The 20,478-nt window shown below is 41.9% G+C and overlaps 1 protein-coding gene across 1 annotated transcript; it reads left to right on the top strand.

Annotated features, from left to right (window-relative positions):
* Window positions 1–5,441: 5,441 nt before the first annotated feature.
* FIBP (FGF1 intracellular binding protein) lies at window positions 5,442–18,865 on the top strand. The gene is made up of 11 exons (XM_063438573.1): window positions 5,442–5,505; window positions 7,173–7,273; window positions 7,832–8,030; window positions 12,142–12,268; window positions 12,378–12,478; window positions 12,917–13,050; window positions 13,864–13,969; window positions 16,719–16,782; window positions 17,730–17,816; window positions 17,942–18,039; window positions 18,509–18,865. Exons 2-11 carry the CDS (start codon window positions 7,189–7,191, stop codon window positions 18,576–18,578), a joined length of 1,071 nt encoding a protein of 356 aa, XP_063294643.1. The 5' UTR covers window positions 5,442–5,505; window positions 7,173–7,188; the 3' UTR covers window positions 18,579–18,865.
* Window positions 18,866–20,478: the final 1,613 nt, after the last annotated feature.

The following is a 20,478-nucleotide window of genomic DNA, read 5'->3' as shown; positions in this document are numbered from 1 at the left end:
CTATCAGCCATATCCCTGTAGTTGAATAATATCGAAGAACAATTTCGGACTTAGGGTCATGAGAAGAAACTGCCACCAAGTCTCAACTCATGATCCGTAAGGCGGCTCCTCCACTCGTGCCAGGGTCATTCGGCGATGTGTCCTTGCAGGTAGATCTCCAATCTCCAGGAATGTGCCTAAGTCCACCACCAAACTCGCAATAGAAACCGAGGAGGATCTTTCGTTCCTTCCTGTCCTACCCGGTGAGATGCCTCATCCGAGCATAAATTCATAATGCAGGCAAGAGTGTGGCCAAACCAGCCGTATTCTAAGTGATTCTAATATTCCAAATGGACTGTGTAATCCTCAGACGCAGTAGAGAAAAGGCTCCAAAGGAAATCCATGCAGGGTTCTGAACTGAACTTGTGTGGAGGAACGGTGGTCGACTATTGTGGGAATAGGGAATCCCAGAAATCTTCAAAGGAATGGGAAATGCAAACAGGAACGCAGATTTCCATCCAGAAATGCCCTCGTCCAAGAGTGAAAGATGTCTGTGTAGGAGTCGGGGCACACCAGGTACCTCCATAAAGTCTCGTAGGTCTCCTCAACGATAGTGGACAAGTAGGTTAGCGCGAATCCAACAAAACGGCTCCCATGAAGGATAAATAGAAAACAGACGGAGGGTCCTCCATCTGCGAACCATGATCACCAGGTATGCGCTCCGAAGAGAGGGGGGCAGTCCTGCCATCTTATCCCAAGATCTGATGGCCGCGGAGGTCAAGACAAACGGGGTTTCCGGTCTTACCATGTGATCCATACGTACGGTTTTACCTTCAGACCGGGTAATAGGCCTTCCTTAATCTTGTTACCCAAGCAAGGCAGAGCCCGTCTGCTCCATGAAGGTCTCCGTATCTCCTGGTATCTTGACGTGGGAGAAAACAGAAAGCAATTCCCTGTATTATATGGTGCAGAATATACCAAAGACCTGCATTCTCTCAATACCGGAGGACCATCCGTTAGCCGAACCATCTCCAGGAGCGTGTGTAAATTAGTGGGGGTCTCCCCCCGTTATACCTCTATGAGTATTTCTCGCGCGTGTCACCGCGGTCCGGATCCAGTAGATCCATTACCAGAGATAGAATAGAGGGATCCAGTCTAAATAATGATATCTAGCATGACCAGGCAGTCCTCTAGAACGAAGTCATTAGCATGGATGACATCTCTAATTGAATGCAGGAGGGACGCCCCTCTATGTAGTCGTCTTGCACAGGAACAAGCCTGTGTGACAAACAAATGGCCAGCACTGTAAAGCGTCGAGTGTATGAGAGAGCCGCGCTCTCTACTAATGTGATCGCATACCGAGATAGCGTCTGGCTGCTAGCCTGAGCGGGCCGCACCCGCTAACAACCAACAGCAGAATCTACATCCATGACCGGTTCTCTCTATGAGAATGTGTCCTCCAAACCTGTCCTCTGTATCCAGCCCAGTATCTGGTTGAGGTCGAGGGAGGGGCTGCGCCCTCTAATAACAGACAGTATCCGGTTCTGTATCTAAGAGGGTTCGCCCTCCGTTCCTGAAAATAAACAAACATACTCGGATCGAGGTGATGGAGGGCCGCACCCTCCTGTGATGCAAACTAGAGTCCTTAGCGACTCAGGGCGGCCAAACTGCAGGGCACACCTCTTATAAATGTCAGCATAAGGCTGAGGGCAACCTTCGGAAACAACTATGGAAAACTATCAACCGACTATCCGGATCCCGTGCGCGGGGTCCAGGAAGAGCGTTGGTAGTCTGAGGAAAGCTGGAGACGTTCTCCGCAATCCACGAGTGCCCGGGAGGTCGGAGGAGGTCAAGTCAGGCCTCTCGACGACCCGAGCGAAAAGGGAAAGGAAGTCATGAAAGAACAAAAAGGCAACAATAAACGTAGATAAGAGTAAATACGCCAATTCTATCTCAGATAGAAGGCAAATAGCAGGCCGGAAGGTAAAAGATTCCGAGAGGCAGATACAGAGTAGCTGGTAAAGACAAGGAAGAAACACCGCTTTCTCCTGTAGGTGTCTGAGTACCGGTCCTTGCCTGTGCGAAGTTCTCTTTGGAGATGTGCCGTCGCCGGTTTGGAATAAACCGTGGATGTGTTCAGGTCTTCATAAGAAACTTAGCCCTTCGGGCATGAGGTTTAGGGCCTTCACCCTTTCCATATTCAGATGGCCGTACACTGGTAACCACTTGGACACTATGGCAATGGTGTTTGTCTGGACACCTGCCCATCTCCTGGTCACTGGTGGGCACTGGGTTATCCTCAGTGATATTCCCCCAGGCCTGCGGCCAAAAAGGGTTTCAGTACCAATAGTGCAGGCCCGTCCGTAGGGCACAGGCCAGGCAGGCCAAACGAATGGACACAGAATGGTTAGCCAAGCAAATAGGCACCGACACAGCAGGCCGTTCTTATGGGCACAGACACAGCAGGCCGTTCTTATGGGCACAGACACAGCAGGCCGTTCTTATGGGCACAGACACAGCAGGCCAATCAATGGGGCACAGACACAGCAGGCCAATCAATGGGGCACAGACACAGCAGGCCAATCAATGGGGCACAGACACAGCAGGCCAATCAATGGGGCACAGACATAGCAGGCCAATCAATGGGGCACAGACATAGCAGGCCAATCAATGGGGCACAGACATAGCAGGCCAATCCTGGGTTGTATATGATATCATATGATTATGTTATTTATATAGCGCCATCCAATTCCGCAGCGCTTTACCATGGGCCTTGAATGAGTAATGGGGACCTCTGAGCTTGGGTAGAGTTCCCCCCAAAAAATTGCAGATCTTCAGAGCGCTCTGACATAGGGCCCCCAGACATCAACCCTTGTAGACAGCGTAATGCCGTGTGAAGAACCGGGCCGGGCAGTCCCTAAATGCCCAGCAGGCAAATCGTGGTATCCCAGCTGCATTGGGTATAAGCGGAAGTTGTGTCAGTGATTACCATGTCCATGAAAGTAAGATGCATTGAGCGATACGCTCCTTACTGTGAAGTGGAATGCACATGCTCGCACATATCTGTTTGATGTTTCAATCATAAATATAGATACCATCCTCATCTCTGAAAATATTGTAAAGTATCAGTGCACACTGGTCTTCCCATACCAGTTTGAGCCAGACCCAGGTCTGGTAACCTTATATCTATGCCATGGACGGTGAATTCGTACCAGAGTAATCTCCTCAGAGATCCCATGGTTGGACCCCCAAAAAATATATACTGTGAAGCACATGAATCCTAGATCATAATACCTGTAACTCACAGAAATCCGTGATAGACACTGTCAGCAAAAAACACACAGTATCCTGAGATATAGACAGTCAGCCAAACTCACAGCGATCTGTGATATACACTGTCAGTAAAACTCACAGTATCCCGAGATATACACTATCAGCAAAACTCACAGTGAACTGATATACACCGTCAGCAAACTCACAGCAAACTGTGACATGCACTGTCAGTAAGACACAGTAAAACACACAGAATTTTGTGATACACACCGTCAGCAAACTGCGACGTATGCCGTCAGCAAACTGCGACGTATGCCGTCAGCAAACTGCGACATACACTGACAGAAAACAGTGACATACACACACACACAGTAAAACACATAGCAAGCTAACTAAACAACTGTCATAGAACACATAAGCCTGACATGAAAAGAGATCTGATATGAAAAGCCATAAAGCTCACAGCCAGCTGTGAGATATACAGTGTATGTAAACTATAGGCGTATAGCAGAAAGCCGGTAGACCCCCGCCAAGGGATCTCAGCAGGGCAGCAAACGCCGAGATCCGACCGTGGAAGGAGGAGGGGCCGCGAGCAGGCGCCCCTTCTCTAGCCGGTCGGATCCACGTGGCTGAGAGAAACCCGGCCGCGGCGAGGCGGCCACGTGTGTGAGCAAACCCGGTCGCGGGGTACTCGCGTCTGACCGCGAGAAATCCCGGGCGCCGGCAGGCTCACACCAGAGTTCGGGGAGTCAGAGGAGGCAGCCAAGCGGCTAGTCTCCTGACACCCCGAGCGGAGCGCCCGCAGCCCCAGAGGGGGGGGAAGGGGAACTAACAGAATGGCGATAGGGAGAGGGTGGGGGGTAAGCAAACTGAAGGGGGACCCCCCCCAAAAAAACACCATATCTCCGGAAAGAACATCCCCAAAGACACAGGGGAAACTAGTAAAAAACGGGCAGAAAACCCGGAGCAAAATTAATAAATAAAATAACGAAAAAAACACTATAAATAATCTGCAAATAAAACATAAAAGGAGAAAGGCTATGACCAAAAAAAATAGCATAAAATATATACAAGCAATATATATAGTCAACATAATATGATATCAAAATAATAATATGACTAAATACAAAAAACATAATATAGATATAACTAAACACTATAAACAAAAAATATATAATATATAAATATCATGATTAAATTAAATAAATATGTATCCTAAAGAAATCATAATAAAACCCAAAGCCACCCACTATAAGCAGGAGGCAGTGGTACTCTGACCTGTACTGATGCGGAGCAGCAAAGAAAGAGGAAATGATGCATGGGGAGGGGAGTTTTATAGTGCCTAACTTTTTTCTGATTGGTTGTTTTTCTGTGCTGCTGTGGAGTTCTAGTAAAGAGAGACTTAAGCAAATACGAAGCCTCCTGTCATGTTATAAAATTAGCAGCCAATATCTGCTCATTGTTTAGTAGCTATGCCCCAATCTTATCAGTAAGGCTCTTAACATGATATCCAACACAAAACAATATGATAAGTTGTGCATTACTTATTTTGTCAACATCCTGATCAATGACTGGTGATATGTTTCTATGTGTGTAAACAAAGTGGAATTGTTCGAGGTCAACTATATCCCATAAACCAGTTTATTTGAAAATAATCTTTCAAATGTGGATGAAGCCACATACAGCTTCAGGCAGACCTAAACAGTGCACTAAGAAATTCTTTCAATTGAACTTTTTAAAGCACAATCATTATAATGTATTAAAAATAGGGTTGATTTGTACCACATTGTTTCTCTTTCCTTAAACGGAGTATTTATATTTAAAACAGTGCTGATTTATAATCAAGAACAAAAAAAAAAAATTATTGAAATATTTTCAATGGCTCAATGGAACACATCAGCGATAAATAGGCGTAACTGCTAAAATTCTAGCACTAGATAACTACTATAGGGAGTAACATAGAATTCAAGAAGGCAGGTTGTCAGTTATAATAGGAGCATTTGCAAATACTTTTTTATTTCAATGGTTGAGGCAACGCTCTAGGTCCGTAGCTCAGTTAAATGGATGTGAGTCTGTGCTCTCCCTTATAACGCTACCCACCCTTGAATATCAATTCACATTACTCAGTGGCAGGCGCCATGACACCGGAAGTTTAGTGACGCAATCATAAAACTCGTCTATGATTTTCCATTTACCGAACCGGAAGTTCTTTAAGAATTATCGGCTGTTTGGGGCACCTGGACTGGGAAAGGGGTGAGTTGTGTGCATAAACCGACGTCGCGTTAATGGGGCGGTTTTATTTTTTTAATATGGTAAAACGTAGCGGTGGAAATAAAAATAAACAAAACCCTTAATATTTTTTTTTGCAGTCGTGTTGCAATACTGCAGTGTAAACAAGATGGTCTCACTGCCCCTTTAAATAAAATGCATGCACATGATACAGCCTGCAATGAAGACATGGGGGGGGAGGGGTGTATGAATGTTTGATTACTTTCAACTAGGAATCCCCCAGGATGGAGTACAGCCCTATATATTTTTTTATATATCCAAGTAACAAAAAAACAAACAGTATATGTTATATGTTTTTAACTTATTTTCTAAAGAAATGAAGAAATGAATTGTGGAAAACATTTGTCGTTTGATCTATGTAGAAATATATTGTTGTGTCTATAAAAGCATGATGATGTCTTTATCATTCAAAAATTGTGCAGTATATTCTTTTAGACGTGTAACTTTGGATATCTCCTCTGTCACTAAGCAATGTCGTGATCACTGAAATCCTGTATTTTATTTTATGCACAAAAAAAAAAAAGCATGATGTAATTGCATTCATAATATTTTATTACTTAAATATTGTCATTAGCCCTCCCTCCGTGCTCTCAACCTATCATTTCCAGTTTGGATAGAATCGCACTTGTTAAAGGATCCCTAACGTCACCATGCCACTTTATCTCAATTACGTTTTCTGGGTGTAGTGGTACTGTAGGTAACACAATAAAGTTTTGGAGAAACTGTAATGTTTACAGTTAAACACACCTTCAGTGGCTGTAATAATGACAGCCACTTGAGGTGCTTCCTGATGCAGTAACCAATTAAAACCTGGTCACATGACTGCAGTCCCCATAAGAACGCATTGATTCAATACTTTGGGGAAGCTGGATGCACGCTGAGCACTCACTGTGTATGCACATCAGGTCCCCAATGCTCCTCTGTGAGGAGCATTGGATTGGACCAATTCCGAAAGAGGCTATGCTGTCTGCATGACGCCATAGGCGGAGGAGATGTAAGCAACCCTGAGGGAGCCTTGGTGTTGAAAACAAAGCAGGTAAAAAGGCTTTTATTATTTTCATATTCTCGCATCACAATTGAGATAAACCTCAAAAATTTGACGTAACGTTAAGAAGAAAAAGTGGATACAGGAAAACGTAGCCATTGTATGGCAAGTTACCTTAGTGGTTGGTTTTGCACTATAGGGTCAGGAATACATGTTTGTGTTCCTGACCCTATAGGGCTCCTTTAACCCTGCAAGGTAATTATTGTAGTTTATAAAAACTGCAATAATTACACTTGCAGGGTTAAGGGTGATAAGAGTTGGCACCCAGACCACTTCAATTAGCTGAAGTGGTCTGGGTGCATACAGTGTTCCTTTAGAGTCGTAATTATTTGTGCACTGCAGTTTGTGTGGTTATTATGAAGTAGCTCTCTTGGACAAGGTATGTTTACATAGTATTTAACCTAATCATGTCTAATCTTGACTGTAACTTATTGTTTTTTATAATTGTCTGCCTGACAATAAGAATGTTAAAAACTGGAAGGCCAATGGTTAACATTCCTGATCTTAACAGAGTGAACTTTTATAGAAAGAACATAGGCATCTAACAAAAGCAGAGTTGAAAATAACAACAATCTTCTTCTAACAGCACAAGAATCAAGATCATGGCTAATGAACTGGATGTATTTGTGGGTAACACCACCCTGATTGATGAAGAGGTGTATCAGCTCTGGCTGGATGGATATTCAGGTAGTGGAAACACTTGGAAGAATATATTTGCAATATGCTTTTGCCTGTTTTCCTTTGGTATAAGAAACTGGAAGTTGTTTAATTCAGAATATAGGTAAATAGGGTAATCAGGAATTAACCTCTGCTACAGATTTTGAACTCCATTTAGGTAAACTACAATGCCTGTGATTCTAAAATAACATTTGATTTATGCATTATCTGTCATTTTGTTTAGTATAATTCATGAATTTAATTTCATATTCTTTAAAATGTAATTCATAACTGCTAGGCTAGAGTCCTGTTTAACTATGGCCTACAGGTCTATTAATAATTCTGAAAGATGTCATGTCATCTTTATATATGTATAGGCTCTAATACAAAAGATCTGTGGCCAATCCGCATATAAACAGCATTTCAGTTGGTTGTAAACTCACATTCCATCCAGTCAGATCATGCATATCTAGCATATATTTGTGGTGGTATGAATCAAAATGCATCTCATTCTGCTTCCATCACTTAGCAACCGTATGATTTAAGATTCATACTTCTTGCCTGCCTGGGGCAATTATTTCTCTGCAGTGAGTGATGCTGTCAACATGAGGCTGAAGAGTGGCATCTTGGACCAGACTGGTGCAGGGCCTGATGTTTTGGAGAGTGACACTATGGACCATTATCGCACATTCCAGATGATTGAGAGGCTCCTTCATTATCCCCAAAAACTTGTGCAACAGCTCCTCTTCCAGATACCCCCGTACAAACAGAGCATGCTAATAGAGAGGTAGGAGAACTAAAGAAAGTTCTAAAATACAATAATAGGTGCCACCAGCAGAACATGGTGATGAATTCAGTTCACAATACTATGTGCCTGCATGCATGTTAAACTGCATTCTTTTATTGGTGCTCCACAATTCGAAGGTGGTGAGACTCCTAACATATGCTAAGACCATATATAAAGAATCCAGAAACACACACAATCTAAAGGTGCAGGTTTTAATATAACCTGCAAGCAGCCATGACAATGTTTTGGCCACACAGTGTGGCCGTTCAAGTTTGTGCGTTCCCAGATTCTTTATATATGGTCTTATTGTATCAAGTAATGTTATCAAAACCTAGTGAGTTCTACATTTTCTTTTGCTTAGTTGTAAAGAGAGTTAATGGAAACAAAAGTGCATATACAGATTCTCACACACACATTAACTTTCAAACTTTCTATATTGTGAATAAATAGCTTTCAACTATTGTTAATGAAAATTAAGGATTTAGGTGAGCCCTGTACACAGGGCCGGATTTAGATGAAAAGAGGCCCTAGGCTATTCCACTTATGAGGCCCTTTCACCTCCCATTTTTAAGTTTGTAAATTACATGAGAGACAATAAAATACATAATTACTGTGATATATATATATATCAATATGTTAAATGAAACATGTTGTGATTGGTACTAACCTTTATAAAAAATGTGGCACGGATAATAAATAAATAAAAAAGTCGAGATCGGGGGGGGGTTGTTTGTAAGAGGGAGGGGGTGATGAGGAGAGGGGGGGGGGGTGACTAAAATAATTACCTTAAATCTCTGGTGGTCCGGTGGCCCTCATTTCTGGTCTGCAGCTCCGCAGAGCTGCAGACCATGGATCTCGCAAGACCCAATCAGAGCGTGTCCGTGGTAACCCGCGGCAACGCTCTGATTGGGCAGTGCACGCGAGATCCATGGTCTGCAGCTCTGCACATTGCGGAGCTGCAGACCGCCGGTCTCGGCGATCGCGGCAGGAGGGGCATTGCAGGACCGCCCCCCCTCCCCCTTAGTACGCCACTGGTCATATCATATGCGTAGAATTTCTCCTTATTTTAGGTTCAGTGTTTTAGTATTCACTGTTTTTAGAATAGTGTAATTTTAATTTTGCTAACAATTTGAATGTAGGCCCCTCTTGATCTTGAGGCCCTAGGCTGAAGCCTAGTTAGCCTATAGGAAAAAAAAGGCAATGTTAGTGACAGGTGTCATGCCAAAGCATGAGTTGGCATTTGATATATATTATGAGTTGTTTTTGTAAACGTTGGGATGACATTTATTGTAGGCTTTGATCTTACACCAGGCCTAAGCCATAAAACTACTAGATAACCATCACCAGAGCTGGACATAGGGCATTGTAAAATGTATTGGTGCATATGCTCTGACTGTGGGGTCTTCAAATGACAACGTTATTTAAGAAAATATGAAGTGGGCAATAAACTGCCAGGCCAAACCCCTCTGATACTCCCAGGGGTCTGCCCACTTAGAAACAACTAGTTTTAAGGTATATATTGAGGATGTTGAACTATCCAGTGAGAGATTTTCCTTCTTTTTTTTTTTTTTTTTTCTTCAATTTATATTTTATTGGTTTTGTACACAAGGCATGCAATGTATCATTCAACTGGGGTTTGTATAAGCAAGATAAACAATATTCTTGTTATGGGTAGGGAACTGCAAATAAGGAGTGCCTTACAGCACACTATAAAGAAAGGGAGAGCATCGTGTGTGGTATCTCTGGTGTTACTCAGCGGTGCGGGACAGGAGAATAGCAGTGAGATATTATGGATTTCTCCACTGGCAGAGAAAGAACCCAGCAGTATCACTTGGAGAAGTTGTCATCTACTGGGAGTTACAGTCTCGGAAGTGTTTACAGCCTATCAGAGATCCTGTGGATCTTCCTCACATACAGTCCCCTATATGACTGTGGATTTCCTCCAGGGCCAGGGTTTGCCATTGGCTTTGACTCTGTAACCTCTGTATCCTTATGGTGGTTTGTTGACAGCCCGAGGGTGTGGAGAAATAACTGGGAATCTTCGCCCGAGGAGAGGGTTAAGGTGTCATTCCTCCGAGGTAACACCAATGAGCCTCCCGTAACCCATTGGTATTTGATGGATAGGTCACGTAGCTGTTTAGCCACCGGAGCCAGTTTTATCTTTTCGGCAAGAACTTGGAATGGTAAGTCACTGTAAAGCGAGATTGAGTGCCCTTTAACCCCTTAAGGACACATGACGTGTGTGACACGTCATGATTCCCTTTTATTCCAGAAGTTTGGTCCTTAAGGGGTTAAAAGTCACAGTGCCCATCTCTGTAGAGCAGTTTATTATTGTGCTATGGACGGTTATGTCTATAGTTACAGCAATGATATCTCTAGGTGCTGCTTCTGGGGCTGTCGCTGACTTCCATACCCGGAAGGTTGCCTTTATTTGGGGGGCATCAGAGCTGTTTGTGAAGCCCATAGAGGCTATGATCTTCTGCACGACTACTCTCTCTGGCACCCCTCTCAAGCAGACATTGCAGCGACGGTGCCTGGATTCCAGGGTAAGCACTGTCTGCTGTTACAATTGGACCTGGTTCGTGAGTCCCTCCAGGTGGCTTTTAGTTTGGCTGTGCTAATGGTCCCTTGAGGCCTCTCTCTCTCCTCCACCACCTGTATCCTCATCCGGATGTCACTGACTTCGACTTGAGTTTGCTGTATATCAGCCTTCCATATCTTCCGCATGGCAGTAAGCAGTCTCTTAATATCTCCCTTTTGTGGAGGGGGAAGAGTTATCCTCTGACGCCGAAGATACTCCGCCCGGGTCTGGAGAGGCAGGGGATTCCCTCTCTACCTCGGAGTCCTCTGAGATCTCCGGGCTGCATCGGGACTCTGGTGCCGTCTTAGGTTGGAACGGCGGTGTGGTTCTCTCAAAAGAGAGCCTGGTATCAGGCAGGTTAATCGTCTCTGGTTTCTGGCTTCTCCTGTGCTTGCTTGGAGGATGGGGGGAGGTTATAAGTGTAGAAAAATTTCAATTTTTTGGCTCAATTTTGCCTATGTCGGTGAGGCCTTCTCGGAGCTCCACCTAGATGTGTCCTGTTAGTTGCTTGGTCGGCCACGCCCCCCAGAGATTTTCTTTTTAACATCTACTTGGAGAACTTTAACATCGGAATCTCCCACAAGAATTATATATAAGCGGTAAATATATGTAAGAATCTCTTGTGTTTTCTCATATTTTATTTTATGAACTGTTTTGCAATTTATCTGTGTTTCTGTATGTCATTTATTTTTGTATTCTTTGTACCTAGCACTGTGAATCCTTTTTGTCAGATTAAATGTTACTTAATCAGCTTGTGTCATTGTTCTCTATGAGCTCACTCTATTGAGAAAAGCTCAGGTAAACATGTTACCAAAAGGGTTAATCATATGTCTGATCGGTAAACTAAGGTTGTGATACTATAAATCTACTGTGTGTGGGCTAACCCAAGACGCCCGGATATAAAGTTTTGGTGGTGGCAGTAAAGTGTGTACTAGGGTGTTCGTGTAGAAGGGATTTCAGGGGTTAATTTAGTGGTTGCTGGGACTAGCAACAGGTAACCAGAGGTCTTGTGTCATTAACCCTTTCACTTCCGCACTCTCCCCACTGTCTCGGCTGGGCCAATAGCCCACATTCGTGACACCGTGGCTGTGCCAGAGTTCCGTGGAAATATATAGTCCCGCTACAATCCTTGTATTTCTCTCCGGCTCTCTCAAATCATTTGCTGGCACTGGGGATAGGCACTCTCAAGTGTATAACATGGAGGGGTAGTGAGAACCAGGGATAGTGATAAAGTATTTTGAGGGATAGAACCATTGTCTGTCACACACCAGACTCAACTTAAATTCCACTTCTCCTTTCATGCATGTAGACACTTACATTGTGTGTGAATTAAGCTCTAAAAGTAGAGCTGTGATTACATAGACATGAAAGCAGCTGAGAAAGTATTGGTGAGTTTAAGGAGAGGTGATAATCTTCCTATATTGTGAGGTTATGATGGTGAAGGAATGGGACAGGATATGTTGATGGAAGAATTGGATAATGTAACTCATAATATTCTACATTGATCCTTTTGTATTTATTTTTTAATAGATACTATGCATTTGATGAAGCTTTTGTCCGGGAAGTTCTTGGCAAAAAGCTTTCTAAAGGAACAAAGAAAGATCTGGATGACATAAGTGTAAAGACTGGAGTGACCCTTAAAAGCTGTCGGAGACAGGTAAACAAGCTACAGCCACTTGGATAAGCATGTCATGATATTCTTTGAATGCCTTATAGAGCAAGCTTAGTCTTCTATTGTATGGTGATCTCTTTTTCTTTTTACGCAGTTCGATAACTTCAAGCGAGTATTTAAGGTGGTAGAGGAAATGAGAGGTGCCCTTGTTGAGAACATTCAGCAGAATTTTCTGTTATCAGACCGGCTTGCAAGGTATGTGGACATGCTGACTGCTCAACGTGTTATGAATGTAAAGAACTATATTTTGCTGTCTAGTTAATTTGTGAAAAGTGGCAGCTTATCCCAGCTATTCTTTGCTAGCTGGCACTTGGCACACTTTAGGTTTTTGCTCATATGCTTCACCATTATTATGTGATGTATGATATTGTAACACTGCTTTTTGGTGAAATCTTTGGTTCCCATGTAAGAGTAAGTAGTCTTGAATCCATTAGAGCATTGCTTTTTTAAAACTAGTATTACTCTTATTGTAGACTTACTAGAAACTGCATGTGAGCAATACCTTTGTAATGCAGTATCTTAGCACCAGTGACAAGCTAGATTAAGCACTTTTTAACTCTGTCAGTGCTAGATAATCACCATATTAGAATTGAAGGGCTTTTATAATTCTTTCTCAATTTTTCTTTAATGCAGGGATTATGCAGCCATTGTTTTCTTTGCTAACAGTCGTTTCGAGACTGGAAAAAGAAAACTTCAGTACCTGACATTCGAGGACTTTGCTTCTTGTGCGGAACACATCATCCAAAACTGGACACTGGGAGCAGTAGGTAGGGTTGTAGACCTTGGTCAAACCTACAAGCACTTTGTGTCATTGAATTTAGTATGCCAGGGAGATTGCTCACAGAATAGGCTTTAGAACCACCAGGTGGATTACCAGCAAATAGACTTCTAAGAGCTATAAAATTAGAATATTTGAGTTGGTTTTTAGTAACATTTATTAATGCGTTGCGGATTCCTTTAACATGCAAGTACGTGTGTAAAAACACTTTGAGGTATGGAGGAAAAAGCTAGATAAAAATGTTTCCATCTTTATGAGAAAAAGACTGTCCCAATTTTCTTGCAAAACTTTACAAATAAATAAAAAAAGAAAATGGATGTATTACACAAAAGAGACTACCAATAATGCAAACTATAGACATGCGTTTACAAGATAGAAAGTGCAGTGGAATAATAAATGGCCTTGGCAAAGTGGCAGCAGAAGATTGTCTGCATATCCTGATAGACAGAGATAGAGAACGTCTGGCACTTCAGATGTTGTAGACTATATCTCCCATAATGCTCTTACAGCAATAATATTGGTAAAGCATCTGGAGTGCCAAAGGTTGCCTAACCTTTAGTATTTTGACTGTATGGCTTATTTACTAAAGTGTCACTTTACAGCTAGGAGTTCAAAGTTAATTTCAAATCTTATGTCTACAAATATTTTCAGTCTAATTCCCAGCAACTGAATTGATTAAACAGTGAGTGTTTAAAATTTTATGTAACAAAGAGTTTTTTGTTTTTGTTTTTTTTATATTTGTTTTATTACTGACTCTTTCATTTGTATGTATATAACAGTCTCTATTATCTCTTCTACATAGATGTAGCTGATGACATGGATATGGATTTAGATAAGGAATTTCTCCAAGATTTAAAAGACCTAAAAATATTGATTACAGACAAAGACCTCCTGGATCAACACAAAAGGTGACTAACTAGATGCCCTACCCTGCCTCCAGCACTCACAGGCTATCATTGCGATCTACATTTTGATGGATTTGTACTGATAAGAAAGGGAAATATGAAAATAATGATGAGTCTCTTATTCTTGTTGGCTGCAAAATAACTCAATGACTTATGCTTGAAGGGATTCTATAGTGTTAGGAATACAAATGTATATTCCTAACACTATAGTGCCCCCTGGTCCCCTCCAAAAAAAACCTTTAGTCACTTACCTGATTCCGGCGCCAATGTCCCTCAACGATGGGTCACATTCTGCCTCCTCCGACATCATCCGATGTGGCATATCTAATGTGCATGTGCCTTGCGTGCATTATTACCTCTCCATTGAATCCATGCTTTCTTATGGGGCTTTCACTGATGCTGAATGTACATGTAGAGTGTGAGGACATCTAGCATTGTTTAACGGAATCATTCCTTTAGATTCTAGTCACTAAAGCAGTCTTAGTCTTGTTTTACGTTGCTGGGCTAAGAGGGACAGGGACACTGCACCCAGACAAAACTTTACAAAATTGGGGAAGCAAAATGGATTAATTATTTAGGCCCAAGAAAGTTATGTTTCTTTGTGGACTCTCCACTGTCCAAATACACAAAAAAGAACTTCTATAAGAAGTCTTTGCAAGGCAGGTCATCTGGACAATTGCTTCCTCTTGCGTTTATCTACTTGGAGTTAAAAAAAAAAAACAGGAAGTTACAGGACCTGTTGTCTGCTTGAAAGCCAGATGGGTGTAATAAGGTTAAAGGGTTCCACAATTCATTTAAACAGGTAGATCTTTAATAGGTAATATGCCCTACTGGGCACTATGGAAAATTTCCTCCCCTCGATTTCCAGTAAAACCTGCAACTAAAACATTTTCTCATAGAGAAGCATGTTTGCGCTCTGGGTTGGCAAGGTAATGGAGTGGGGAGGAGAAGTTTTGGGGTCGAGTGTTTGTGGCAGAATTGCCTCTGCCACGTGTTCTTGGAGGGGCCTGCTTGCCAGCCTCCTGCCAAAAGACTATGGGCCAGGTCAGACACTGTAAAGACCCATATTTTATTCCCCTGGTACGGCACTTTACATTCGTGCGCATAGAACCGAACACTAGCTATCTGGCGGACATTCGCATGGACCAAAACTGCGAATAGACTTCAGGGGGACTTAACTGCGAACGCCCTGGAACGATTTTCGTCATGAAGAGTTTGCGACTGCCGGTCGTTCCCCAGCGGTACTTAGCCGCAATTCTATTGAACTATTTTTGGTATGAAGACTTTGCGGTTCTCAGTCTGTCCCCAGCAGCATTTAGCCGCGATTCTATGGAACTATTTTCAGCTAGGGGACCGTGTGGTTATCAGTCAAATTATGACTTCCAGGAAATTCCTGAACCACTGAACCAACCTGGGTGATTTTGGGATATGTTGGACACCTGGATTGGGGCTATCAGAGGATGTGGGTGTTTTGTGTGTTTAAAGGTATTTTTGGGGTTTTATAAAAATGTAGGTTTTCTGTGCCTGGAGATAATTGAGTTTAATACAGTACTTGACTCCATTATCTCCCAGACACAGAGGAGGGATTATCTTGTTTTATGTGTGAGTGTCCTGGACCTGAGAGCCAATGTAATTGTGTATATGTTTTTACCGTAGCCTACTCTCTGGTCCAGGGGGAAGTGCCCCTTGCATGGGACCTGCATATAAGGCCAGTTGTGGCTACCAATAAAGGAGTTCCAGTTTACCCACAACACAGAGCCTCGTCTCGTGCTTGTAGGGGAAAGCTATACCAGCTATAATCTTTGCTCTTGTGATTGTTCTTTGGATTGCTATAATCACTAGCTCTTGTAAGAGCTGCACTTCTATACTTGGGGGAGAGGTCTTCTCACTGGGAGCTGGATCCCTGACTTGGGTCCAGGGTGAGAAGGGACGGCGAGACCCCAGCCAAGCTGCGGCGGCTAAGGGGCTACTGTGCTTATGGTGTCTGGTGCGGTGCTTATGGTACTATGATTGGCGGAGGCGCCCAGTCGGGGTGCCAGGCGGTCCATCAAAAAAAACTGTGCAACTCCGGAGGGAGCTCACAATGGGAGGAAGTGGGCAGCTGTTTTACCCTTGCATGTGCTTTACCTGTAAATGAAAGATTTTTACGTCTCTTGCATGCAGTGCATACAGATGACAGACTTTATTTTATGCATAGTGTTGACATTAGGTATCCTGGAAAAAAAAGTTCTTGTCTGCTAATGTCACGTGTGCTGGGGGTGCATTTAGCCTCCACCACACAATTAACAATATCTCTCTATTTGCAGTTTAGAAAGCATAAACCATGCACATGCATATTCCTACCACAATGGCCACTTCAAATAACTGGTTAGAGTAACACTTTAATTTAAGTGACAATTTCTATTGAAATCTGCACTTTTTGTAGAATGAAAAAAAAAATTACCTATTCCTCACACATAAAGCATTTTAGCAAAAGTGCTTTAGTGGTCCACAGTTTAAATGTAAAGGCTCATTATCAGGGTGTCTCCATTTTGTTCTCCTCTCTCTGTGTTGTCTGCTGTTTGATTGAAATTATTTTGCCTCCTTGATTGTTGTTAAATTATCTTGTTAAAAAAGGACCATTTATTAAGCTTACTTTTTCATCTGTGTATAAAAAAATAACCTATTGTTTATGATTTTTTTTTTGTTTTTTGTTTATGAAGCTGAACTTAATTGTATTCCTGTGCTTTATACATCTCCTCTTTTCTTGCAGTTTGGTGTGCACATCTCTAAGAGGAAAAATCAATGTATTCCAAGAAATGGAGGCAAATTTTAAGGTAATCATAACTGTATCATCCTGTCCTTTTAGTTGCACAGCTAACACGGCAATATGAACTGTCAATGCATCAGACATGCTTGTGACAAGCTCTATTTTAAAGGAAAACTCCCAACACCATAACCACTACAGCGAGTGCCATGACGCCACCCATTTTAGGTAAAGTAGAGAGACGCCGCACTTCCTTGATAAGCAGGGTGCAGACGGTCCTGAGGTAGGCCAAATCTCACACAACAGTTTAAAGATTAGAAGAAGGTCCTCCAGGTTTAACGAATAAGCAGATTTATTCGTAGAGTGTATTGCAACGTTTCAACCCCAAAGAGTCTTTGTCAAGCTGTGACAAAGCTTGACACAGACCCTTTGGGGTCGAAACGTTACTGTACACTCTCCTAATAAATCTGCTGATTCGATGAACCATGAGCGCCTGGACCATTTTATATTCATCAATCCATTTGAGGTAGTCAAACCATTTTAGAGCAGTTTGACTTTTTATCTTGGGTCAGCATGTGACCTAGCCCTGCACTGCATGCGTTAATTCAAGAAAGTTAAAAGAAGCTCTTCCTTGGGGGTTTCCAGCTTTTCATCACAAGTAGTGGGGACAGGTTGCGGTGCATGTAGGATCCCAGATGAGAAATCGAACCATTCTAAAAACCGTTAAACTACTTATCCTGGGGTCGCCAGGGCACTCCTGGCACCAACTACTACAGTACGATGTAGTGGTTATGAATCTTTGAGTGTTCCTTTAAATTACATTTAGTTGCACCTGAATTGCCACATGGTGCTTTATCACGACAGTCTTACACAGTGGGGGCCGTATCATTACTAGCCAACTCTCATGCTTTGCTAGCTAGTGACAAGTATACAGTGCAAAGCTGATTCCGTGTCTCACCCACTCAGCTCCACATAATTTAGAAAGCTCCAGCCTATACCATCTTATTTTCCTTGCAGACTTTATCTCGGGCCCTTGTTAACATCGGAACCAGTCTTACGCATAACAAAGATGTCAGGGATTTTTTTATTGACCTGGTGGAAAAGGTAATCATCATGTTGCCAAATGTGTTCTCTTATTTTGACAGCAATTTTTAAATTTCTTTCAGCCTTTATAAATAATGTGAGAGTAGATAATTACATTGCAGTAACCCCCGTGCTCCTGCTCTCAGTTTATAGAACCTTGTAAAGCTACTGGCTGGTCACTTCCAGATGTTCAGCTCTTTCTCACCCAGTATACAGCATCTGCTCGAGCTCTCGATGCCTTCAAGTGAGTTACTAGAACTAATTTCATCTTCTGAATTATTTGTACCTGCATCACTCCCCTCTTTCATGTTGCTCTCTGCCTTTTGGTACTCTTCCCCTCCACATTTTTATCTACCTGTATTTCTTATCATTTTCCTTTCCGGATCACTAAGTGCTTTAATTCCTTTGCTAGTGCTTAATTTATCTGTTATTTTAAAAGTTAAACTTCTTGTTCTACTTATTTCTTACTTCCTTCTGAAAATATTTCAATCCTCTTCACTCCTTTTAATTTCAACCTTAATATACTTATTTGTTGTATTTCCGCTTGTCCGTTTCCATACACTCGTTTTTTCGTGGGGAGGAGAGGGGGGTCTAATTTCATGCCTGCGTCATCTGCCCGACTGCCTGCCTTCTCTTTTCTTACAGTAACTGTTTTACCATCATACAGTAATGACCATACTCCTTATTCATCCATTCTCTTTTGTGTTTTGTAGGCAACAGGCACTTTGGGAGCGATACATGGGTACTTTACGCAGCTGCCTCCTGAAAATGTATCACACCTAACTTCTCATTGATTTCCAAAATTGCTTGCACTTGCCACTTATCAGTGTATGCCTCTCTATGTACAGCGGCTAAGATCTGACTCATGTACATGTATGTATTTGGGGAACAAAACTAAGCTAAATTGGTGCCAAAGGAACACTCATCTCTCTGTTGCTTCCAGTTAGCTACAGACAAATGTATTAATTGCACATGATATTCAAATTGTTCTTGTCATCGTTTTATTTTTGTGCGTGTATATATGTACATAGATATCTATCTTGTTTTTAAAATAAAATGGTTTAAAAATATTTGTGTATCTGTGTATTCTGTTGCTCTTTAGTCATTTGCAGTTTGTTTCTCTGGATGAGTTAAAGATGACCGCACAAACTTCCATTGTTGCTGAGAATGGCGTATAGTGGATATTTGTTCCCTTTGTGGTAAAACAATAGAATTTAGGTTGAGATGAAGATGTAACAATACAATTATTTGTTACTTTGCTATCAAAATGTTATTAAATCAAACATAAAACTGTCTGCATGCAAAATATTTTAAGGATAATGTGCTATGAGGATAATGCTCATTTTGTAAATTGGGCATTTTTTTTTTATAGATTCTTTATTTGTTACGTTTTCAATTTTGGCATGGTGCGGGTTGTGGGTACAGAAGAAAAAAAAAGGGAAGGGGTAGGGAGGGGTAACCTATTGCGTCCACATTTTGCAAACATATTGTCCCAGATTGACCTCATCTTATCTAAGTCGCTTTCTGATTTAGCCTTAGTCTGGTGTCTATCTAAGCTGACCGTTGCCATAGTGCTCGTGTGTGTGCTTGGTTTTGGGGTCTTCGGGCGGTCAGGTCATGTCATTGCGTGTAAGGCCCTTCTTAGGTCATTGGTCGCATGTATTGCCTTTGGACTGTGTGCAAGCGTATTTGCATGTTATCAGGTGGTTCCTCTAATTGCTTGTCCCAATCAGGGGGTGGTTGGGCGTTTCTAGACTAAAGTGCTCTCTTGATTTGTTTGTTGTGTGGATGGTTCGGAGTTCTTATATGTTGTCTCATTTGTTACGGGGTGGTCTCTTTCGGGGATATTGGGGAGTGAGCGGTGAGGTGGGAGGCGGGCAGGGGGCCGGTTGGGGTATGATGGGGGTCTGTGATCTGTGTCGTAAATTGGGCATTTTGAGCACTCTCTTTATTTCAAAATCAATAACAGTAAATTTTTTCCAGAACGTTGAAAGGAACATTCTGAAAAATAACCGTGAGTAAATATACACCAAAGAAAACATGCATGGAATTCATTTCTGAATTTTTGCTTGGTAAGAGGTTATATGAAATCTTGGCGTGCAGTAATTTAAGGTTTGAGAGAGAGACATTGTCTTTACCTTATTTATCCCTTTTATACTTACTATATTCTCAACATTTCAGATCTATATCTATTGTCTTTTGCGGTATCGTTATTCAGTTTCTCTCAGATACACAACTATTGATTTTGCATTCTACTAGTGAGCGGTATTGTCATTTCCAGTGTATCAGAAGGAGGTGTTGACTGAGACTGGACTGGGTATTACGCAAAAGTATTATGTGAGAGTAAAGTCTAATCATCTGTCAGTGAGTTCAGAGTTGCTGGCATAAATATGTTCCTAAATACAGCTCATGAATAAATAATTATACCAGATTCAGAGATATGGTTAATCCCACTGTATAAACTCGATTCTGAACAATCTGGGTTAATAGAATGAAAGATACTGGGGATCTACACAATAACTGTAACAATATATATATAAACTGTTTAATTGTTTAACTGTTCTTTTTAGATAAATTGGTGATGGGTGATCATGCGTGTGTGTGTGTGTGTGTGTGTATATGTATGTGTATAGAGATAGAGAGAGAGAGAGAGAGATATATATATATATATATATATATATAT

The sequence above is a fragment of the Pelobates fuscus genome, chromosome 12 (genome assembly GCF_036172605.1).
Source record: "Pelobates fuscus isolate aPelFus1 chromosome 12, aPelFus1.pri, whole genome shotgun sequence".
Classification (NCBI taxonomy): domain Eukaryota; kingdom Metazoa; phylum Chordata; class Amphibia; order Anura; family Pelobatidae; genus Pelobates; species Pelobates fuscus.
This window is presented reverse-complemented; position numbering and strand designations above follow the sequence as displayed.

Coding starts and splice junctions, on each gene's coding strand:
- FIBP (XM_063438573.1), top strand. CDS start 7,189: ATGGCTAATGAACTGGATGTATTTGTGGGTAACACCACCCTGATTGAT. Junction 13,970..16,718: donor CTCCTGGATCAACACAAAAG/GTGACTAACTAG, acceptor CTTTTCTTGCAG/TTTGGTGTGCACATCTCTAA. Junction 18,040..18,508: donor CGAGCTCTCGATGCCTTCAA/GTGAGTTACTAG, acceptor TGTGTTTTGTAG/GCAACAGGCACTTTGGGAGC.